The 18,422-nt window shown below is 37.4% G+C and overlaps 1 protein-coding gene across 6 annotated transcripts in view; it reads right to left on the bottom strand.

Annotated features, from left to right (window-relative positions):
* pard3aa (par-3 family cell polarity regulator alpha, a) overlaps positions 1 to 18,422 on the bottom strand; it is a 560,621-nt gene that overhangs the window by 218,828 nt on the left and 323,371 nt on the right. For all 6 annotated transcript variants that reach the window (XM_067377333.1, XM_067377327.1, XM_067377329.1 and 3 more), the window contains one exon: positions 14,402 to 14,540. In XM_067377333.1, the coding sequence (XP_067233434.1) occupies positions 14,402 to 14,540 (139 nt within the window). The remainder of the gene's footprint in view (positions 1 to 14,401; positions 14,541 to 18,422) is intronic.

Below are 18,422 nucleotides of genomic sequence, written 5' to 3'. Positions count from 1 at the left end.
GGGAACTTGAACAATAAGAGTCGAAAAAACTTCCATAGACAAATCCAAATTAAACCCTGCGGCTCATGACGGCACATTGATGTCCTAAGACACGAAAAGAACAGTATTTATATAATTTTTTACCTCTAATACACCACTATGTCCAACTTCGTTCAGCTTCCGGCTAGTGAGGTCTGATCGCGCTCTGACAACGGAAGTGATGTCTCGCGCTCATTGAAGTATATGGGCGAGACATCACTTCCGTCATCACAACGCGTTTTTTGACCTCACTAACAGGAAGCTGAACGAAGTTGGACATAGTGGTGTATTAGAGGTAAAAAATGATATAAATACTGTTCGGTTTCTCGCACAAACCGATCTTTTCGTGTCTTAGGACATTAATGTGTCGTCACGAGCCGCAGGTTTTAATTTTGATTTGTCTAAGCAAGTTTTATTTACTGTTATAGTTGAAGTTCCCATCTACTGCTATTATTTGACTGACAGACGGCAGCAGTTGCAGTTAAAAATCATAATTTGCATTCGACTGAAGAAAAAAAGTCACCTACATCTTGGATGCACTGGGGGTAAGCAGATAAACATCAAATTTTCATTTTTGGGTGAACTATCCCTTTAAAACCAGAAAAACAGATAAATCCAACTACTGTGACATGCAGTAACCAGAAGGTTGTAGGTTCAAAACCCACAATTTTTCACTTAACCAGTTAGTTTTCTTAACATCATTAGCTTTCCAATATTAGCATGCCTGTAGCTCAATCAGTAGAGCAAGGCTGGGTCATGGTTTCGAATCTCAAGGAACGCAAGAACTGATAAAATGTGTACATTAAATCCAATGTATGTGACTTTGGAAAAGTGTATGTCAAATGCATTAATGTAAATGCAAATTAGATGGTTCACTTACACCCTTCATTAACAAACAAGCTATTAAATGATATAATTTAGCATGATCATTAAAGTTATTTAAGATATTAATTTAACAACATTATTATGGTGATTCTTGTTTAAACTAAAAGCAATTAAAACCGAAGAAAAAGAGAAGCTTCCTGTGACTTAATGAGAGCTAGTTTGTCTTTCATAAGTTTTGACAGTTCAGGGGCAATCACACAAACTTTCTCTGAGAAAGACCTAAACACAGATTTATTTATAATTGAAATCCAGATGGGATATTTAACAAACGTCATTCACTCTTTATTTGGCGGGACTGAAGTACAACATAAGCTCAAGAAGTATGAAATATCACCCACTAGTGAATACACTATCCTTTGTACAAATTTGAAGGTAAAACTTTAACAAAGCAAAAGCAAAATCTAATAACTACACACAGTCCTGGTTTTATAACCATTACTGTACTGGACAACCAGGGCTGCATTTCTCAAAAGCACCAACTTTCTATACAATCAACCTAACTCACGCTGCTTTTGAGAAACACAGCCGGGATCAGTTAAGTGTCAGCTACCACAAATTCATGACCTGAAAAAGTTTTCCCTTTCAAAATAGATATTCATCTTTCTTTAGTGTGTAATATTGCTGTTTGAGCATTAAAGTTCCAAAAGTCCCTCCAGCAGGAGTTATTCTCTATATGAGTGTGCACTGTTTCTGAACTCCCTGAAATGCCTCCATTGTAGTCTTGAGTTTTCTTCTGGGAACAAACCTCACAATATTACTCATTTAAATAAGTCCCACCCAAGTCATATGCAAAATAAAAGGGCAGGGCCTAATTGAGTTAGTTAGTAGTGTGTTGAAACTCACGGTTATGGTAAGGGGCGGGACATTTCCCAAACACGCTCGAAGCGCTTGACCAATCACAACACATTGGTCTAGCTGACCAATCAGAACACATTGTGTTTTTCAGAAGGAGGGGCTTCATAGAGACAACAACAATTATCAGAGCGTTACTGACAGAATGGGAAGAGAGGAACTGCAACGGTGTCAAATATGGGCTTTCAAAACATTTAAGGTCTAATAGAGCCCAAAACTTTGTAAAAAGTTATAATATGGTCTCTTTAATATCATCATCATCCGAATAATCCTTACTGTAGAGTTTACATAGGGGAATCCATTAATTGTGTGTAATTTTTCTTAGTCATGTTATTGTTTTATAACTAATTGCAGTGAATTAACTGACATGCCTTATATGTACACACACATTGTTTGTGTGTGTAATACTCTAGAGGTCAGATCCCTGAGCAGTGTATGGCACAGTAATATCACAGGAGAAGGTCACAGGGAGCCACAGCTGTCAGAGCAGGACTCTGTGGTCACTGTTTAAGTCTGTTATCTCCCATCAACCCTCCACCTGTTAGCATAACAGCTCTCATTATCCTGTAGTCTTCATCAGCAGATTAATACAGCGGGTGTGCTAATCTGACAGGCGCAGACAAACCACTTAAGGGAAGCTGAGGGAGGTTGAGGAGACACTGTTAGCGTGATGCAATTCCCAGCATATCTCTGTCATTCTAGTTCTGGTACAGTGCCATTCACAAGAGAGCATAGATCCAGAGAAAAACATACCTTGAGGAAATAAAGGTCACATCTTGGGATTCACATAGAGATGTGATGAAAGAGTGAAATATTAAAAGCTCAACTTGTTCTTTGAGGTATCTCTCTATCTTTCTACGCATCCCTGGAGTGTCAACTAAACTATCCCCTGTGAAGGCCTCCTTCCCTTTCCTTTCCCTATGTATAGATAAAACATTATCAAATTATTTCAGTTCGCATAGATCCGCAGACACAACTAATTTGTCTGTATTATACGTCCCAGGCAAGTAATTTTTATTTCTTATTTATTTTTTTTATTTTTTTTAAAAAGACCAAGCTTCTGCACACATACACACTCAAACACGCAAACATATAGACTAAACACGTAAATGAAAGGCAAGAATGCATTCAAGGTATTCTCAGTAGAAAATGTGTCATTTAAAGGTGCCATAGATTCAAAAATTGAATTTACGTCGGCATAGTTGAATAACAAGAGTTCAGTACATGGAAATGACATACAGTGAGTCTCAAACTCCATTGTTTCCTCCTTCTTATATAAATCTCATTTGTTTAAGCGACCTCCGAAGAACAGGCGAATCTCAACATACCACCAACTGTTACGTAACAGTCGGGCTCATTAATATGTACGCCCCTAATATTTGCATATGCCAGCCCATGATTGAGGCATTACACAAGGGCAGCCAGTATTAACGTCTGGATCTGTGCACAGCTGAATCATCAGACTAGGTAAGCAAGCAAGAACAATAGTGAAAAATGGCAGATGGAGCAATAATAACTGACATGATATCATGATATTTTTAGTGATATTTGTAAATTGTCTTTCTAAATGTTTCGTTAGCATGTTGCTAATGTACTGTTAAATGTGGTTAAAGTTACCATCGTTTCTTACTGTATTCACAGAGACAAGAACCGTCGCTATTTTCATTTTTAAACACTTGCAGTCTGTATAATTCATAAACACAACTTCATTCTTTATAAATCTCTCCAACAGTGTAGCATTAGCCGTTAGCCACGGAGTACAGCCTTAAACTCATTCAGAATCAAATATAAACATCCAAATAAATGCTATACTCACAGGAATCGATGTATGCATGATGAACACTTTGTAAAGATCCATTTTGAGGGTTATATTACCTGTGTGAACTTTGTATTTGCTGTTTAAGGCAGTTGAGAGCTTGCGGGGGTGGGGGAGCGGGAGATTTAAAGGGGTCGCACGCTTAATTGGTCCATATGTAACAATGGCTCAAAATAGGCAGTTAAAAAAAAATAATTAAAAAAAAAAATATATATATTTTGAGCTGAAACTTCACAGACACGTTCAGGGGACACCTTTGACTTATATTACATCTTTTGAAAAGGCACCTCTAGGGCACCTTTTAAGCAGCCCCTAAAGTAATGATTAACAATTTTTACAACGGAAATGAATCAATCAAAAACCAACTTTAGCTTCATGATAATTTCCCTATTGTCACTGTGAAGCTGCCTTGAAACAATATGTATTGTGAAAAGCGCTATATAAATGAAGATGAATTGACTATATTATATATATGTCCTTACTAAAGGCTGATTTAGGCTACAAGTCAGCTTTGGCAAGTAAAGAAAATATGGTTAAAACAGACAAACATACACTACCGTTTAAAGTTTTGGGTCACTCAGACTTTTTATTTTATTTATTTTTCTTTTTTTTTTTTAAGAATGGCAATGTTGCAATTCTACAGCCATTAACAGGTGATGTAAATTTCCATGATTACTGTGGTGTAAAAAAGATGTTCTTCCAAAACAGCACGTCCAGAAGTAAGCGACAGGTCCTCAATTTGCAACACAGTGTGATTTTCTTCTACTGGCTGGACTTTTTTTCAATTCTGACAAAGCTGTGCTCGTAGCAAGCAAGACCGCTATAATTCACTCCACATAAAATAAATTCCTGATTACTGCCAAGAACTTGCATATTTTCTATATTTCTTATTAAAATAACCTCTCCTTTAAACAACTTATCCCTCAAAGTCTTGGCAAAAAGATGACAGAAGAAAAGAGAAATGGAGAAAGAAGAAAAAAACACATTTGTTTCAGCCCCAAGATGTGTATCTGCCACCTGCTGCATTATACCTTGACAAGTAGCCTGTGTAGTAGAGACTTGAGAGAGGTGGATTCACACTGCCAGTTAGATTGATGTAAGGCTGAGTGTATATGCTACATCTTCACACAGTTTCACAGCCAGCAGCCCATCCCACTGACAGCCGACCGACAGCACCGCCAATCAATCTGACTGACAGCAACTGCAGCCAATCAATGTGACGGCACTATACTGTCAGATTAATAGTCCTGGCCATTACTCCGACTCACAAGCTTCAAGGCTCTTTTATCTCTTTATATAAGTACAGATATTGCACAAAGATAAAATTTTACAAGCTTACAGTATATATCAAGATTCATTAATTTACAACTTAATGTTTTGGTGGTGCACAAAACATCAGAGGCAGCACATGAAAAAAAGGAGTTTAACTTTGAAGTAGTGAAGTTTAATCGCTAATGCAGCTGCATAGACAAGCAACATTTGCTTTACTATTAATTAGTTTTATGTTTGAGGAATAAAAGATGTCTAAAGATAATTAGCACTCTGATATACGAGTTCCCAGATGAATCAATTTTGTTGTAGCATTCTGCATACTTGTTTAAAAGTGTGTGCATAATGATTAAATGCAAGTAATTTAGTAGTTACAAAACATCACACAGTTGCAATTTCTAGCCAATCACAAACTGAATTGCTAACTAAATTGCAATCTAAACACTAGTTAAATCATAGCCGAATCACAAGCCTTACCGCTAGCTAATCAAAAGCTTAATCAGTACCTTAATAGTTAACTAAATCACAAGCTAAATAAATTACTTGTCAAATTGCTATCTGTGTCACAAGACTTATTGCTAGGTAAATGTTAATCAAATTACAGACTTAATCGCTAGCCAAATCACTAACTAAATTGCAAGCTATAAGCCTATGACTAGTCAAATCATATGAATCCAGTTCTAGACTTCTGGGGGCCCTGAGCTAAACTTTGTAAGTGGGCCCCTGTCAATGTGTTCATAAAAACCCCAAAATGACCCCCACCTCTTCATCAGTCCTTTCATAGCAGTTTCACTGTAAACAAACAACAGTGAGTTGAAACAGTCAGTAATACCATAAAAAAATAAAATCCAAACACCCAAAGCAGCCTATACTATAAGTTCCACCTTCTAAATAAGAGCCAATCGCCGACTGGTAAAGTCATCGCGTCACTGCAGCAGCCGTTAGAAGCACCGGTTTCTATAGAAACAGCCAGACGCGCGCCTCTGAAACATGACGGAAGAGACACGCATTTAGGTCTGCGCATGCGCATTAGCTTGATTCAGCCTAAAAAATTCGAGTGTTTGGATAAAACATTTATGAGACAGCTGTTGTCAGATTTCATTGGTGATTTCAAATATGAAATGTAATCGTAAGGTTGGCGAACAGTTTGAGAATTTGATGTTTCCCCATTCAAAGAGATAGGGCATGATGCCCAGGATGCCCGAGAGGCGTTTCAAAGATGGCCGCCGAGTGAAATGACTTGTCTTAAAGGAACTTTGTTACAAGTCAAATCAAAGCTGAATCTCAAGACTTATTACTAGCAGGGCCGGATTAACATAAGGGCTAGGTGGGGCTGAAGCCCCAGGGCCCGCGGGTAGAGGGGGCCCGTGATTGGCTGGAGGAAATGAGATTGACAAGTCAAAGTTTGATTTGAGGTTGATTTGTGTCTAATAAAATAACAAGAAAAAATGATTGGAAAATGTGCCTGACAGATAAATCACCGTCCAATCAAAATCACTTTACAATTCGTGGCATGACATCGGGAAACGCCTCTTTGCGTTATGCTGTCGCATGTAGGCCTAGACTAGAAAATTGGCCTTTATTGCTTGTTCAGCGTCACTGGTGTTCAAAATGATAAAAAAAAAAAAAAAAGTGATAGTGGTGCGCAAAAAAGGAAAAATAAGCTTGAAAGGGAGAAAAGGGATGCTAATCTTACAGCAAAAATTACAAAACTGACTAACTGCTTCGGTTCACATAAAACATTCGAGCCAGTGGAAGACCCCGCGCGCAGCGGAAGCTCACAATTATCTTCACCCATCGACACCGTCGCCGATCTGCGTGCTTTACACGTTGAAAAAGGTGAGATAGCAGCTGCATCAAGTTATTATTTTTATTACGAGTTAAGCCCTATTCGGATGGTAATTGTTTCTCATTAAAACGTAAGGTGTTTTCAACATTTACAGGGACGAGTCGATTGATTTTATTGCTGTGGATTCATAATGTCAGTGTTTTTCTCTCATCATCATCACCCATGTAAAAATCCCGAATTAACTTTCCTACTGTTTTTTGACGAACACCAATGTCGAGTGACTTGTCTCCAACTATCTGCCTTTGAAGCACATTCTATCAGTTGCAGTTCTGGTGCATCCGTACAACTCGACCTCGACACATTCACATCACACGTTAACACAGCGGTAGAGTTACTCACGGGACACTGCACTTATTCGCAATCAATTCTTTATTTGCATGTACTTTAAAGCCCTGCCAGTTAAACATGTCATTCGTGTGCTGTTCTGAGATGCGCTTTTTCTGACCCCATACACCCGAAGCGTGCACACACACTTAAGCCTGTCAAACAGCACCTGACTACTGGACTTCATCTTTCGCTTCTGATTGCGCTATAATACTGTCAATTACACAAAAGGTTTACATAAACACAGTTGGTTATGTCTGAAGTGAGTTGAGAAAATCGGACGCGTGCAGGTCTTAAAGTGACAGCATCCTAATAGTTAGCATGCGGACCCTTGTCCTTAAAAGGATAGTTCACCCCCAAAATTAAAATCCTGTCATCACATGCTCACTGTCAAGTTGTTTTAAACCTGAATGAGTTTCTTTCTTCTGTTGAACACAAAATAAAATATTTTGAAGAATGTGGGTAACCAAACAGTTGCTGGTCCCCATTCATTTCCATAGTAGGAAAAAATAAATATATATAATGTGGAAATCACTGGGGACCATCAACTGTTTGGTTACCCACATTCTTCAAAATAGTTTATTTTGTGTTAATCAGAGGAAAGAATTATTGTGTCAGCAATATATGCAATACAATTTTAAAATATGTTAAATATTTTATATGTTAAATATATTTTAAAATATGTTAAATAGCATGGATTATTTAGTGTGCTTATATAAAATGATTTGATAAAATGAAATGGCAATCGGATGAAAGGGGGCCCTTGGTGTTGCTATAGCCCCAGGGCCCAACGTGTTCTTAATCCGGGCCTGATTACTAGCTAATCGCTAACCAAATCACAAGCTTAATCACTAGCCAAATCACTAACAAAATCATAAGCTAAATTGATAGTCAAATTGCTAGCTGAATCACAAAACATATTGCTAAGTAATTATTATAGCTTATTCACTAGCCAAATCGCTAGCTAAATCACAAGTTATAGGCCTATTACAAATCAAATCAAAGCTGAATCACAAAATATATTGCTAGGTAATTGCTGACCAAATCACAAGCTTAATCGCTAGCCAAATCACTAACTAAATCACTAACTAAATCACAAGCTAAATTAATAGTGAAATTGTAGCTGAATCACAAGCATTATTGCTTGCTAATCATTAACCAAATCACAAGCTTAACCGCTAGTTAAATCATAGCTTTACTGCTTAACTAAACATTAACCAAAACAATCTTATTAGCTAACCAATTTGCTAAGTAAATCACAAGCTAAATGACTAGCCAGATTGTTAGCAGAAGCACAAACAGACTTCACAGAAGAGTTGCTAAATGTCACAAATGATGACCTCAAAATTACCACCCTCACAATGTTGTGGTGGCAACAGCCCATATCATGTTAATCCAAAATGGCTTATTAACTTATCCTACAGGCAATATGACTTCTTTCTCTCTTTGAATCTTTTTTTTCTACCTGTTCAAAGGTGCTGAATATGATTTCCAGTACTCTGTCTAAATGACTACACACTAAAATGTTCTGCCACTATGATTACCTCAAGTGCACAAGGCATCCACAACAGTAATGACTGTCATTCAGGGGTAGATTCATTCAGAATAGTCCTCAATATGTCTCTCTACGGGCAGAATATGGCTAGTGACAGTCTCCAGGAGCACTATTCACAGAAACGCCGTTTTACACAAAGGACTATTAATGGACCCATATACCCCATTTTTTTGGTACGAGCCTTTGCCACAGTGCCTATTTCTGATGTTTAATGGGGCTAACCTTTCCCATCACACACTTAGAGGCACTTTTCTTTCGAAATCAACAGTTGTGAAGGGCAAATTCAAATTGGTACAGCACATCCCCTTAAATGATAGAAAAATGTCCCTCTGTGTGTCACTTTAACTGCGTTTAACTTGTTAAAGTAACACTAAATGCGACTTGAACATAAAAGACTACAAGAATTCAACATCGACAGCACGGCTGCTAAACATAAAAGGTGCAATTTCACAGCTTACCTCTAGGAAGTAGGAATATGTTACATGAGACAAGGGAAGATGGAAAGAAGAGGCCCAAATCTGTTTAGGCATTTGAACTGAACAGCAGAAAATGACATGAAATCATTCGTTGTGGTTTGAAAACAAATTAAAATCTGATTTTTGGAAATGCATTTCTGTAGGTGATAGCCACTCTCTCCAGTTTGTTCGGCCCTGTCACTGAAATCAATTTTTTTTTATTACTATTTTTTTCATAAGGAAATGGTAAATAATGATAAAACAACTGAATGAATAAATGAATGAATGAAATTTGGCAAACTGTACCATGTTTGACACAAATAAACAAACAAGGATGTTCTTTATTGTAACATTACATTTCAACCTAAAGCTATTTTAACTCTTTCCCTACCATTGACATAATTTTCCAGATTTCCATGTTTTCACTGTTTCACATCTTCTGAAAGAGTACAGAACCTCCGGATCAAAAGCAGCAAAAACACTGGATAGAAGCATTACTTATGTGCAACGCAAAATAACACAATCATCAAACATTCAACAGCATTTAGATCAAAACTGCCTAACATTACCAAATAAAATTTCGACCCAGGACGAGGTACAGGACTGTGAAGCTCTGGAGGTGTTGATGGAATTCATAAACCAACTAAACAAACAAACAAGCAAACAGAGATATGGAGACACGACTTAAGATTTATTCTTTCCTTTATCTAGTCACATACATTTCACCTTAAAATGTGCCAACTATCAATTTGTATTTATAGCACTCTATTCCTGAGTTTTTTCATTTCAGTCTGTTTTCAAGCTTTAAAGTTTCATTCCTCATCCCGACATGTCATAACAGCCATGCGAGACGACATTATCTCGCTAACCTTGTAGCTCAAACCCTGCCATGTCTGCTCCTTCCTGAATGACAGCAAATATGTTTGAAATGAGTTGTGGCTGCTGAAGACTATTTTCCTGACAGTGATGCAGCACGCTTTGTCAGGCAGGTCTCCACTTTGGTCCTTTAGAAAATGACCTCTGACAAACACAACAGAGTCCATATATCAAGGTCCGTCCTCACGTCCTACAGCGCGTAAAGTTACGTGACAGACATTCTGTCATTCAGAACGTCAGTAATGGGCCATTTCATGTGTGATGTGTTATTGTTGCATTTTTTATGTTTTCATGAACAACAACAACAACAAAAAAAAATAACATGTCATGCAAGTGACTGACAAGTGGCGAAACAATTCTCAGGTGCATGTGGTGAGAAAACTAGAGTTTATGAGATATATGACAATGTGTCAGGCCTACAATAGCTGAAGGGTGCCATCATCCCTGAGGTAAACTTTCTCAAACTTTGCCTTTTTACTTTTCTCAGGAGAATCTGTAGAGCTAAACTCTCTGAAGTGCTGCATTTTGAGAAGTTTTAGAGTTTCTCCGCACTGGCGGTGGGGAAGATTCACTCTCATGCTTTTAGAAAGAAAGTGTCAATGCATACATTTGTGCAAACCAACTAGGGCAGAATGAGAAGTGAAGACAATGAAAAAGAGGGAGACAAGGTGAAAGACCATTCTGAGTTCTGAGTTTGTAATAAATAATAATAAAAATAAAAAAATAATATGTTTTACTGCTTTGGGGTTTAAAGGAACACTCCACTTTTTTTGAAAATAGGCTCATTTTCCAACTCCCCTAGAGTTAAACAGTTGAGTTTTACCGTTTTCGAATCCATTCAGCCGATCTCCGGTTCTGGCGGTACCACTTTTAGCATAGCTTAGCATAGCTCATTGAATCTGATTAGACCGTTAGCATCGCGTTTAAAAATGACCAATGAGTTTTGATATTTTTCCTATTTAAAACTTGACTCTTCTGTAGTTAAATCGTGTACTGAGACCGACAGCAAATGAAAAGTTGTGATTTTCTAGGCTGATATGGCTAGGAACTATACTCTCATTCAGGCGTAATAATCAAGGAACTTTGCTGCCGTATCATGGCTGCAGCAGGCGCAATGATATTATGCAGTGTCTCTCACAAACGTCTCCATGGTTGCACGGCACGTTCCTTGTGTAAGCAGGGGCTCACAGGCACTGCGTAATATCATTGCACTGCTGCAGCCATGGAACGGCAGCAAAGTTCCTTGATTATTACGCCTGAATGAGAGTATAGTTCCTAGCCATATCAGCCTAGAAAATCACAACTTTTCATTTTCTGTCGGTCTTAGTACACGATTTAACTACAGAAGAGTCAAGTTTTAAATAGGAAAAATATCAAAACTCTTTGGTCATTTTTAAGCGCGATGCTAACGGTCTAATCAGATTCAATGAACTATGCTAAGCTATGCTAAAAGTGGTACCGCCAGAACCGGAGATCGGCTGAATGGATTCGAAAACGGTAAAACTCAACTGTTTAACTCTAGGGGAGTTGGAAAATGAGCCTATTTTCAAAAAAAAGTGGAGTGTTCCTTTAAGTCTCGCAATAGTAAGCGAGAAGTGGTTGCGCGGTATAAAGGGCCCGCCCACTCTCCCGCTGAATCAGTTAGTACAGTTTAATGCAGAACAACTCATTATGTCGGTGTCAAATAAACAGTTATGGAAATGTAGAAATTAAAGTTACAGCTCCAATCTCCTCCCGAAAATCCTGAAAAAAAGTGTGTTGGTGCTTCAGAGACAACTTCGCTCAGAGAAGCTGTCAATCACAGCTGTCAATCATGACATCACACCACTGCTTTTTTTATAGCTATATATAGCTAACTAAAACCAAACTTATTCAAAAAATCTGAGGTGGAGAATGAAACGTCATTCTCCATGACTCATTGTCACACTGCAATGAGAAACACACAGTAGACAAGGTCAGAACAAGAGAAAGAAGAAACAAGAAGTGGAAGAAAAGCAGAGGGATGAGGAGGAGGAAGATCAGGGTTTGCGTCAGGTACTAAAGAGCTTATTGTTCAAGACTGAGTAGTCGATTGTGAAATGACAAGCATGACGGTGAAAGGATTGGTCTGTCGATTCCAATTGTCTGGCAGGACTAGAAATGGAGCTGAGTTTGAGAAAAATCAGGACAGACTTGAAAGAGTCATGCTGGATGAGACACAGAGGCTTGAAAATGACATTAACCTCCATTTACAAAACCACAGGAGCATGCTGGGACTGGCTGGGCCGAGCCTGTGTGTGTCCATGTGCTCATTCATCTGTGTATTTAAACTGTATATGTCAGGTGGAAACGGGTGCGGATGGAAACAGAAGGTCAAGACATATACAAACAGTGTGTGTGTGTGTGTGTGTCTTGCATAGTCTTTATCTTTATCTTTATCTCCATGAAGACTGTCCCGCTATTTTGACCAAGAACCATCAAGGGGCTTTCGCACCGGAGGAATGTTTCCATAATTCCTATAACTACTGCAGAAAGTACCCATTTTTGGCGTGTTTGTACAGCAGGAACTGGTGGGGGGACTAAATTAGCTCCTAATAGGGTCTGACCCAGCTCTATAGAAACTACAACTAGCAGTGACGTTCACTCAAAAAATGAATGGTTGGATTTACATTAAAAAGCAGCGTCAAGTGGTTCCACACAACTATTTTGAGTTGTATGAACAAAAGAAATTTAAGTAAAGCTGACAAAATTTCTTTGAGTAAATACAAAACATTTGAATTTGTCACTGTTACACAATATTTATATGTGCAGTTTACTTAATAATGTTATGTTAAATTCATAAAAGTTTATTACGTAAGGTGAACACATTTATTGACTTAATTTACCTTATTAAATTAACTATTTGATCTACAAAATGCACTCAAAAAATAACTCAGGCACCACTCTTCTGCATAATGGTAACCACAAAATAAATGTCCAACATAACTGAACATTAAACACTAACATAAACTAACAACATCTTTCCCTTTACTGAAAAGTACATAAAATAACACTTTAATCCCTAAATTTACTGTCCTAACGCAGGCCCTTGCAAAGCATACTGGGAACTACGGATCCACTTCCCAGTTAGTTATGTCAACATTATTTTGTGCGTTTCACTCAGTAATGTTAAGTTGACTGAACAAACACTAATTAAGTAAAGCTGACGATACTCATTTTTTAGTTCTCGGGGGACTAAAATGGTGGCTATTTCCTATAACTACCTGGTGCGAAAGCCTCTTTAGACAGGAAGAGACCTTCAAATGACATGTAAATTGACAATTTATTTCACATTTGCATAACCAAGAAAAAAAGTTGGACATTTTAAACGTTCAGAGAACGTTTTTAAAGCTTAATCTGTATGTTAGCAAAACTCGTTTAGAGCATATATTTGTTAGCTGGGATGTAGAGCTGCACGATTCTGGATAAACTGAATCATGATTTTCAAATAGAGATCGCGATTCTCTCATGATTGTGAACAGACAACTAAACAAAATAACGTCATTTATTAGAGTTTCTGACAAAATGTTAATTGCTGCGGTCTATTTAATGTCAATTGATTTGAATGAATTATTTAAGAAATGGTTTGAGTGAATGATTCAATGACTCACTCATAAAGACTTACTGGATGAATCAGCATTTTTGATAAAGATTTCATTTGTTTCTTTACTGGATGAATCAGCATTTTTGAACGAATCTCTTGAATGAACGATTCAATGATAAATACATTTTTTAATAGTATCTTGTCGCCACCTACTGGTGTAACGATGTAATTGACACACTCATTATTTGAAGCATCAAGTCGCTTTCAAAAGGTGATTTACTCTATTCTGATCGCTACTGTAGACATCAGTGTTTATATCTGAAATATAAACATTTATCCCAGTACTTCTGTGATCATTTGAATTATTGTAACACAGAAATGATAATACTGTGAAGCTGTTTCATGACTGGCTCTCTCTGGCTCAGAACGCTGATCTGAATGTTTTCTATGATCGGACTTGTCAAAGGTTAAATTGACAGATCCGAATCACTGTCATTTAGGAATAAGATCCATAGGTGTTTAAAAGATTGTGATCTTTTGACGATAAATCGTGCAGCTCTTCTGGAATGTAGGGAATTATCCTCCAATTGTCTAGATTATCTAAATTTATTTCAATTTGGATATATGTGGAAATCAGAAATAACAGGTGAGCAAGGACATCTGGTTTACTTGCTTAAAAGTGTGTCAGATTAAACTCTTGAACATCACATAAACCACAATCTTTTGCAAATCTATCAATTTCACCTACTCGTGGGCAACTTAGAAACCACCAATGAACAGATAAAAAACAATTATGCCTTGAATCCAGAATAATTCTTAAAGTCAGCTGATCAGATTGGAGTTAGCTGGTTTGAGAAATCTCTGGCCATTTTTGTGTGAAATGATACACAAGAGCAGTCTTTGGCTAAGACTAACATCGTGAGTATTTTTATCAGCTTACCCATCATTCTACCCATCATGGTGGGTCGGGGGGTGTGGTTGTCATTCAGGCTCTCTCCGGGATACAGAGACTGAGAGATCCGTCGCTCATTTTCGTCTCGTGGAGAGTTCAGAGGCACAGACGGGCTACCCGGAGCCTCCTGAAGAGAAGGAGGAAAAAATATATAAAATACATACTGCCTATTTTTTTAAATCTTTTAGCTTAAATGTAAGCAAAACAAAACTCAAGTTTTTTTTTAATAAAACAGTTTTTGATTTAAGTTAAAAATTTTGTCAGATGTACGTCTAAAACAATGCAAAAAAAAAAAAGTAAAATGTTATTCTTGAAGTGTAATTGTTGCAACATTTTGTCAGATGCATGGTTTTTGTGAACAAACCAAAACATAAAATAAAACTGAATGAAAGCGTTTTTCTTGTTTTCAATGCAATTGTCACAAAATTTTGTCAGATGCAAGCCTAAAATTTAAACAAAACAAAACATACAAACCAAAACTAAATAAATTGTAATAAAACAGTTCTTGATTTAAGTGCAATTGTCGAAATTTTGTCGGACGCACGCCTAAAACAGAGCAAACAAACAAAACAAAAAACACAAAACAAACCTCAAAACAAAACAAAATTTAAAACAAAAAAACAAACTGGAAAATAAATAAATAAATAAATAAAATGTTATTTTTGAAGTACAACTAAATTTAATGAAAGTGTTTTTCTTTCATTGCAATTGTGACAAAATTTTGTCAGATGCAAGCCTAAAATGTAAACAAAACAAACAAAATGAAAAATAAATATTAATGAAAGTTTTTCTTGCTTTCAGTGCAATTGTCAAACAAAAATGTCAGATGCAAGTCTAAAATGTAAACAAAACAAAACAAACAAAACAAAATAAAATTTAATAAAATAGTTTCTTGATTTAAGTCCAATTGTCACAAAATTTTCTCAATACAATACGAACAAAGCAAAACAATGTTCAAAACAAAACTTATAACAACAACAACAACAAGAACAACAAAAGTTTTAAAAAAAGCCTAAAAAACATAAAACAATAAAACAAACCACAAAACAAAAAGCAAAAAATAAACTGGTATTCTTGCTTGAAGCGCAGTTGTCGCAACATTTTGTCAGATGCGTGGCTTTTGTGAACAAAACAAAAAGTAAAATAAAAAAAACTAAAAAACATCTTGGTTTTTAACTAAGATAGCTGTTGTACAGTACATCCTCAGTATCTCGTCCCCTAGTGCTAGTGGTAATAGAGGTGTTCCTGTGCTCTTTTGATTAGGCTGTCGGTGAGTGTGGTCTGATCTCAAGTCCTTTGTGAGCTTTTATGTCCTTAGTGTTTCACACTTTCCCCATGGGGGCCTCATTGATCGAGAGAAGGTGCCACTTCCTCCCAAAGGAACTTCTCCTGAATGAGGCTGTGTTGAGAATGAGGGTCGGCAATACTTCCTTACCCATTCTCGAATGCATCATTACATTTCCTACAAAATTTACCCTACTTCCTGCATCTCTTTCTGTAGGCCTGTTTTTATTTATTTATTTTTATAAATACAAAGGGATCCAACAGCTGTTAGCACTCTGATGACATCATTGTCAAACAGCTGTAGATTTCCACTTACAATCTACCAAGATAAATAGGGTGTTTTGCATCAGAAGAATACCATGCTCTGATTGGCTAAGGCTAGGGGGAACTAAAGATTGGTTAAGGATCAGGTAAGCAGGGGTTGCTAAGATCTTTTCTAAGTAAGTCTACTGTTCACTGAGGAGAGCTTTGGGGGAATGAGACTGATGTCTTCTGATCAATGGCAACTAAAACAGTTCTGAGCATCTAGAAACATCAAAGACAAGCAAAGACTGGATTGCAGGATGTTCATCACACAAGGCACAATCTTGCTCACCCTGCTCAGGACGTTTGTGGCGCTGCGGTGGGGAAAACAACCACTGTATGGGGAGGGAATCTACTAGACTGTTTAATATAGATGAGACGTTTAATGAAGTCTGGAGCTGCTGACTTATCTCGCTGGGCCTGATAAAACAGCACGTTTACTGACGCACAGAAGGGGTCAACGCAATTACAACTTCATCTGACGCAAGTGCCACGGGCAGCCTGACAATAAACCGCTCAGCCTGACTCTTCTCAATGAGCTTTTCTTTACAAAACCAGGATTTGTTTTATGAACCTTTGTTGAAATCTGACGGTCATGACAGAAGGAGAGGGAGATAAAAACGGGATGGGTTTTTATAAAGGATATATTTCTTCAAGAAAATAGAGGGTGGCTGGATGAACTGATGTGCTTGTGGGAGACAGATCTTTAACAGCACAGTGTTTGGGAGGGGAGGAGGTGAACAGAGTTGTTACCAACCCATTTATTCTGCCCAATCCATTCGTAATCTCCCTAAATCTAGTGCTTTCTCAAACAGGATTAGTTTTGAAGATTAAAACACTCCCTTCCAGGGAGCCTGTCAGCCCATCCATCTATCTATCCATCTATCTATCCATCTATCCATCTATCTATCTACTCATTCATCCATCCATCCATCCATACAACCATCCAACCATCCATCCATCCATCCATCCATCCATCCATCCATCCATCTACTCATCTATCTATCTATCTATCTATCTATCTATCTATCTATCTATCTATCTATCTATCTATCTATCTATCTATCTATCTATCTATCTATCTACTCATTCATCCATCCATCCATCCATCCATCCATCCATCCCACCATCCATCCATCCATCCATCCATCCATCCATCCATCCATCCATCTACTCATCCATCCATCCATCCATCTACTCATCCATCTATCTATCTATCTATCTATCTATCTATCTATCTATCTATCTATCTATCTATCTATCTATCTATCTATCTATCTATCTATCTATCTGACTTTCTTTCTGACTTTCTGTCTGTCTGTCTACCCACCCATCCATCCATCCATCCATCCATCCATCGTTCTATCTATCTATCGTTCTATCTATCTATCTACTCATCCATCCATCCATCCATCCATCCATCTATCCATCCATCCATCCATCCATCCATCCATCCATCTATCTATCTATCTATCTATCTATCTATCTATCTATCTATCTATCTATCTATCTATCTATCTATCTATCTATCTATCTATCTATCTATCTATCTATCTATCTATCGTTCTACTCATCCATCCATTCATTGTTCTATCTATCTATCTATCTATCTATCTATCTATCTATCTATCTATCTATCTATCTATCTATCTATCTATCTATCTATCTATCTAATTTTACAATCCATCCATCCATCCATCCATCCATCGTTCTACTCATCCACCCATCGTTCTACTCATCCATCCATCGTTTTACTCATCCATCCATTGTTCTATCTATCTATCTATCTATCTATCTATCTATCTATCTATCTATCTATCTATCTATCTATCTATCTATCTATCTATCTATCTATCTATCTATCTATCTATCATTTTAACCATCCATCCATCCATCCATCCATTCATCCACCTTTCTACTCATCCATCCATCTATCCAACGCTCTATCTGTCTATCTATCGTTTTACCCATCCATCCGTCCATCCATCCATCCATCCGCCCATCCATCCATCCATCCATCCATCCATCCATCCATCCATCCATCCATCCATCCATCCATCCATCCATCCATCCATCCATCGTTTTACCCATCATCCATCTATGTATCTATCTATCTATCTAGATGGATATCATTTTACCCATCCATCCATCCATCCATCCATCCATGCATCATTTATTTTTCCTTAGCCATGATAAAATCACTGTAATGCACAACCATGCATTCACATTTTACATTAAAACATGTTTGAGAAAATCCTTCTTGACCTTGGATGAGAGAGAAGATCTCCTTGCCTATATAGCAGCATCATACAGTAATTCTAATCCTTTATATAACACACACACACACACACACACACACACACAGATAATAATAATAATAAACACACATTTCCAGACTCCGCTGGCCTCCTGAAGCTGTTTA

Source organism: Chanodichthys erythropterus, chromosome 23, assembly GCF_024489055.1.
Source record: "Chanodichthys erythropterus isolate Z2021 chromosome 23, ASM2448905v1, whole genome shotgun sequence".
Lineage (NCBI taxonomy): Eukaryota > Metazoa > Chordata > Actinopteri > Cypriniformes > Xenocyprididae > Chanodichthys > Chanodichthys erythropterus.
Note: the sequence above shows the minus strand (reverse complement) of the source record. Positions and strands in the feature narration are given on the sequence as shown.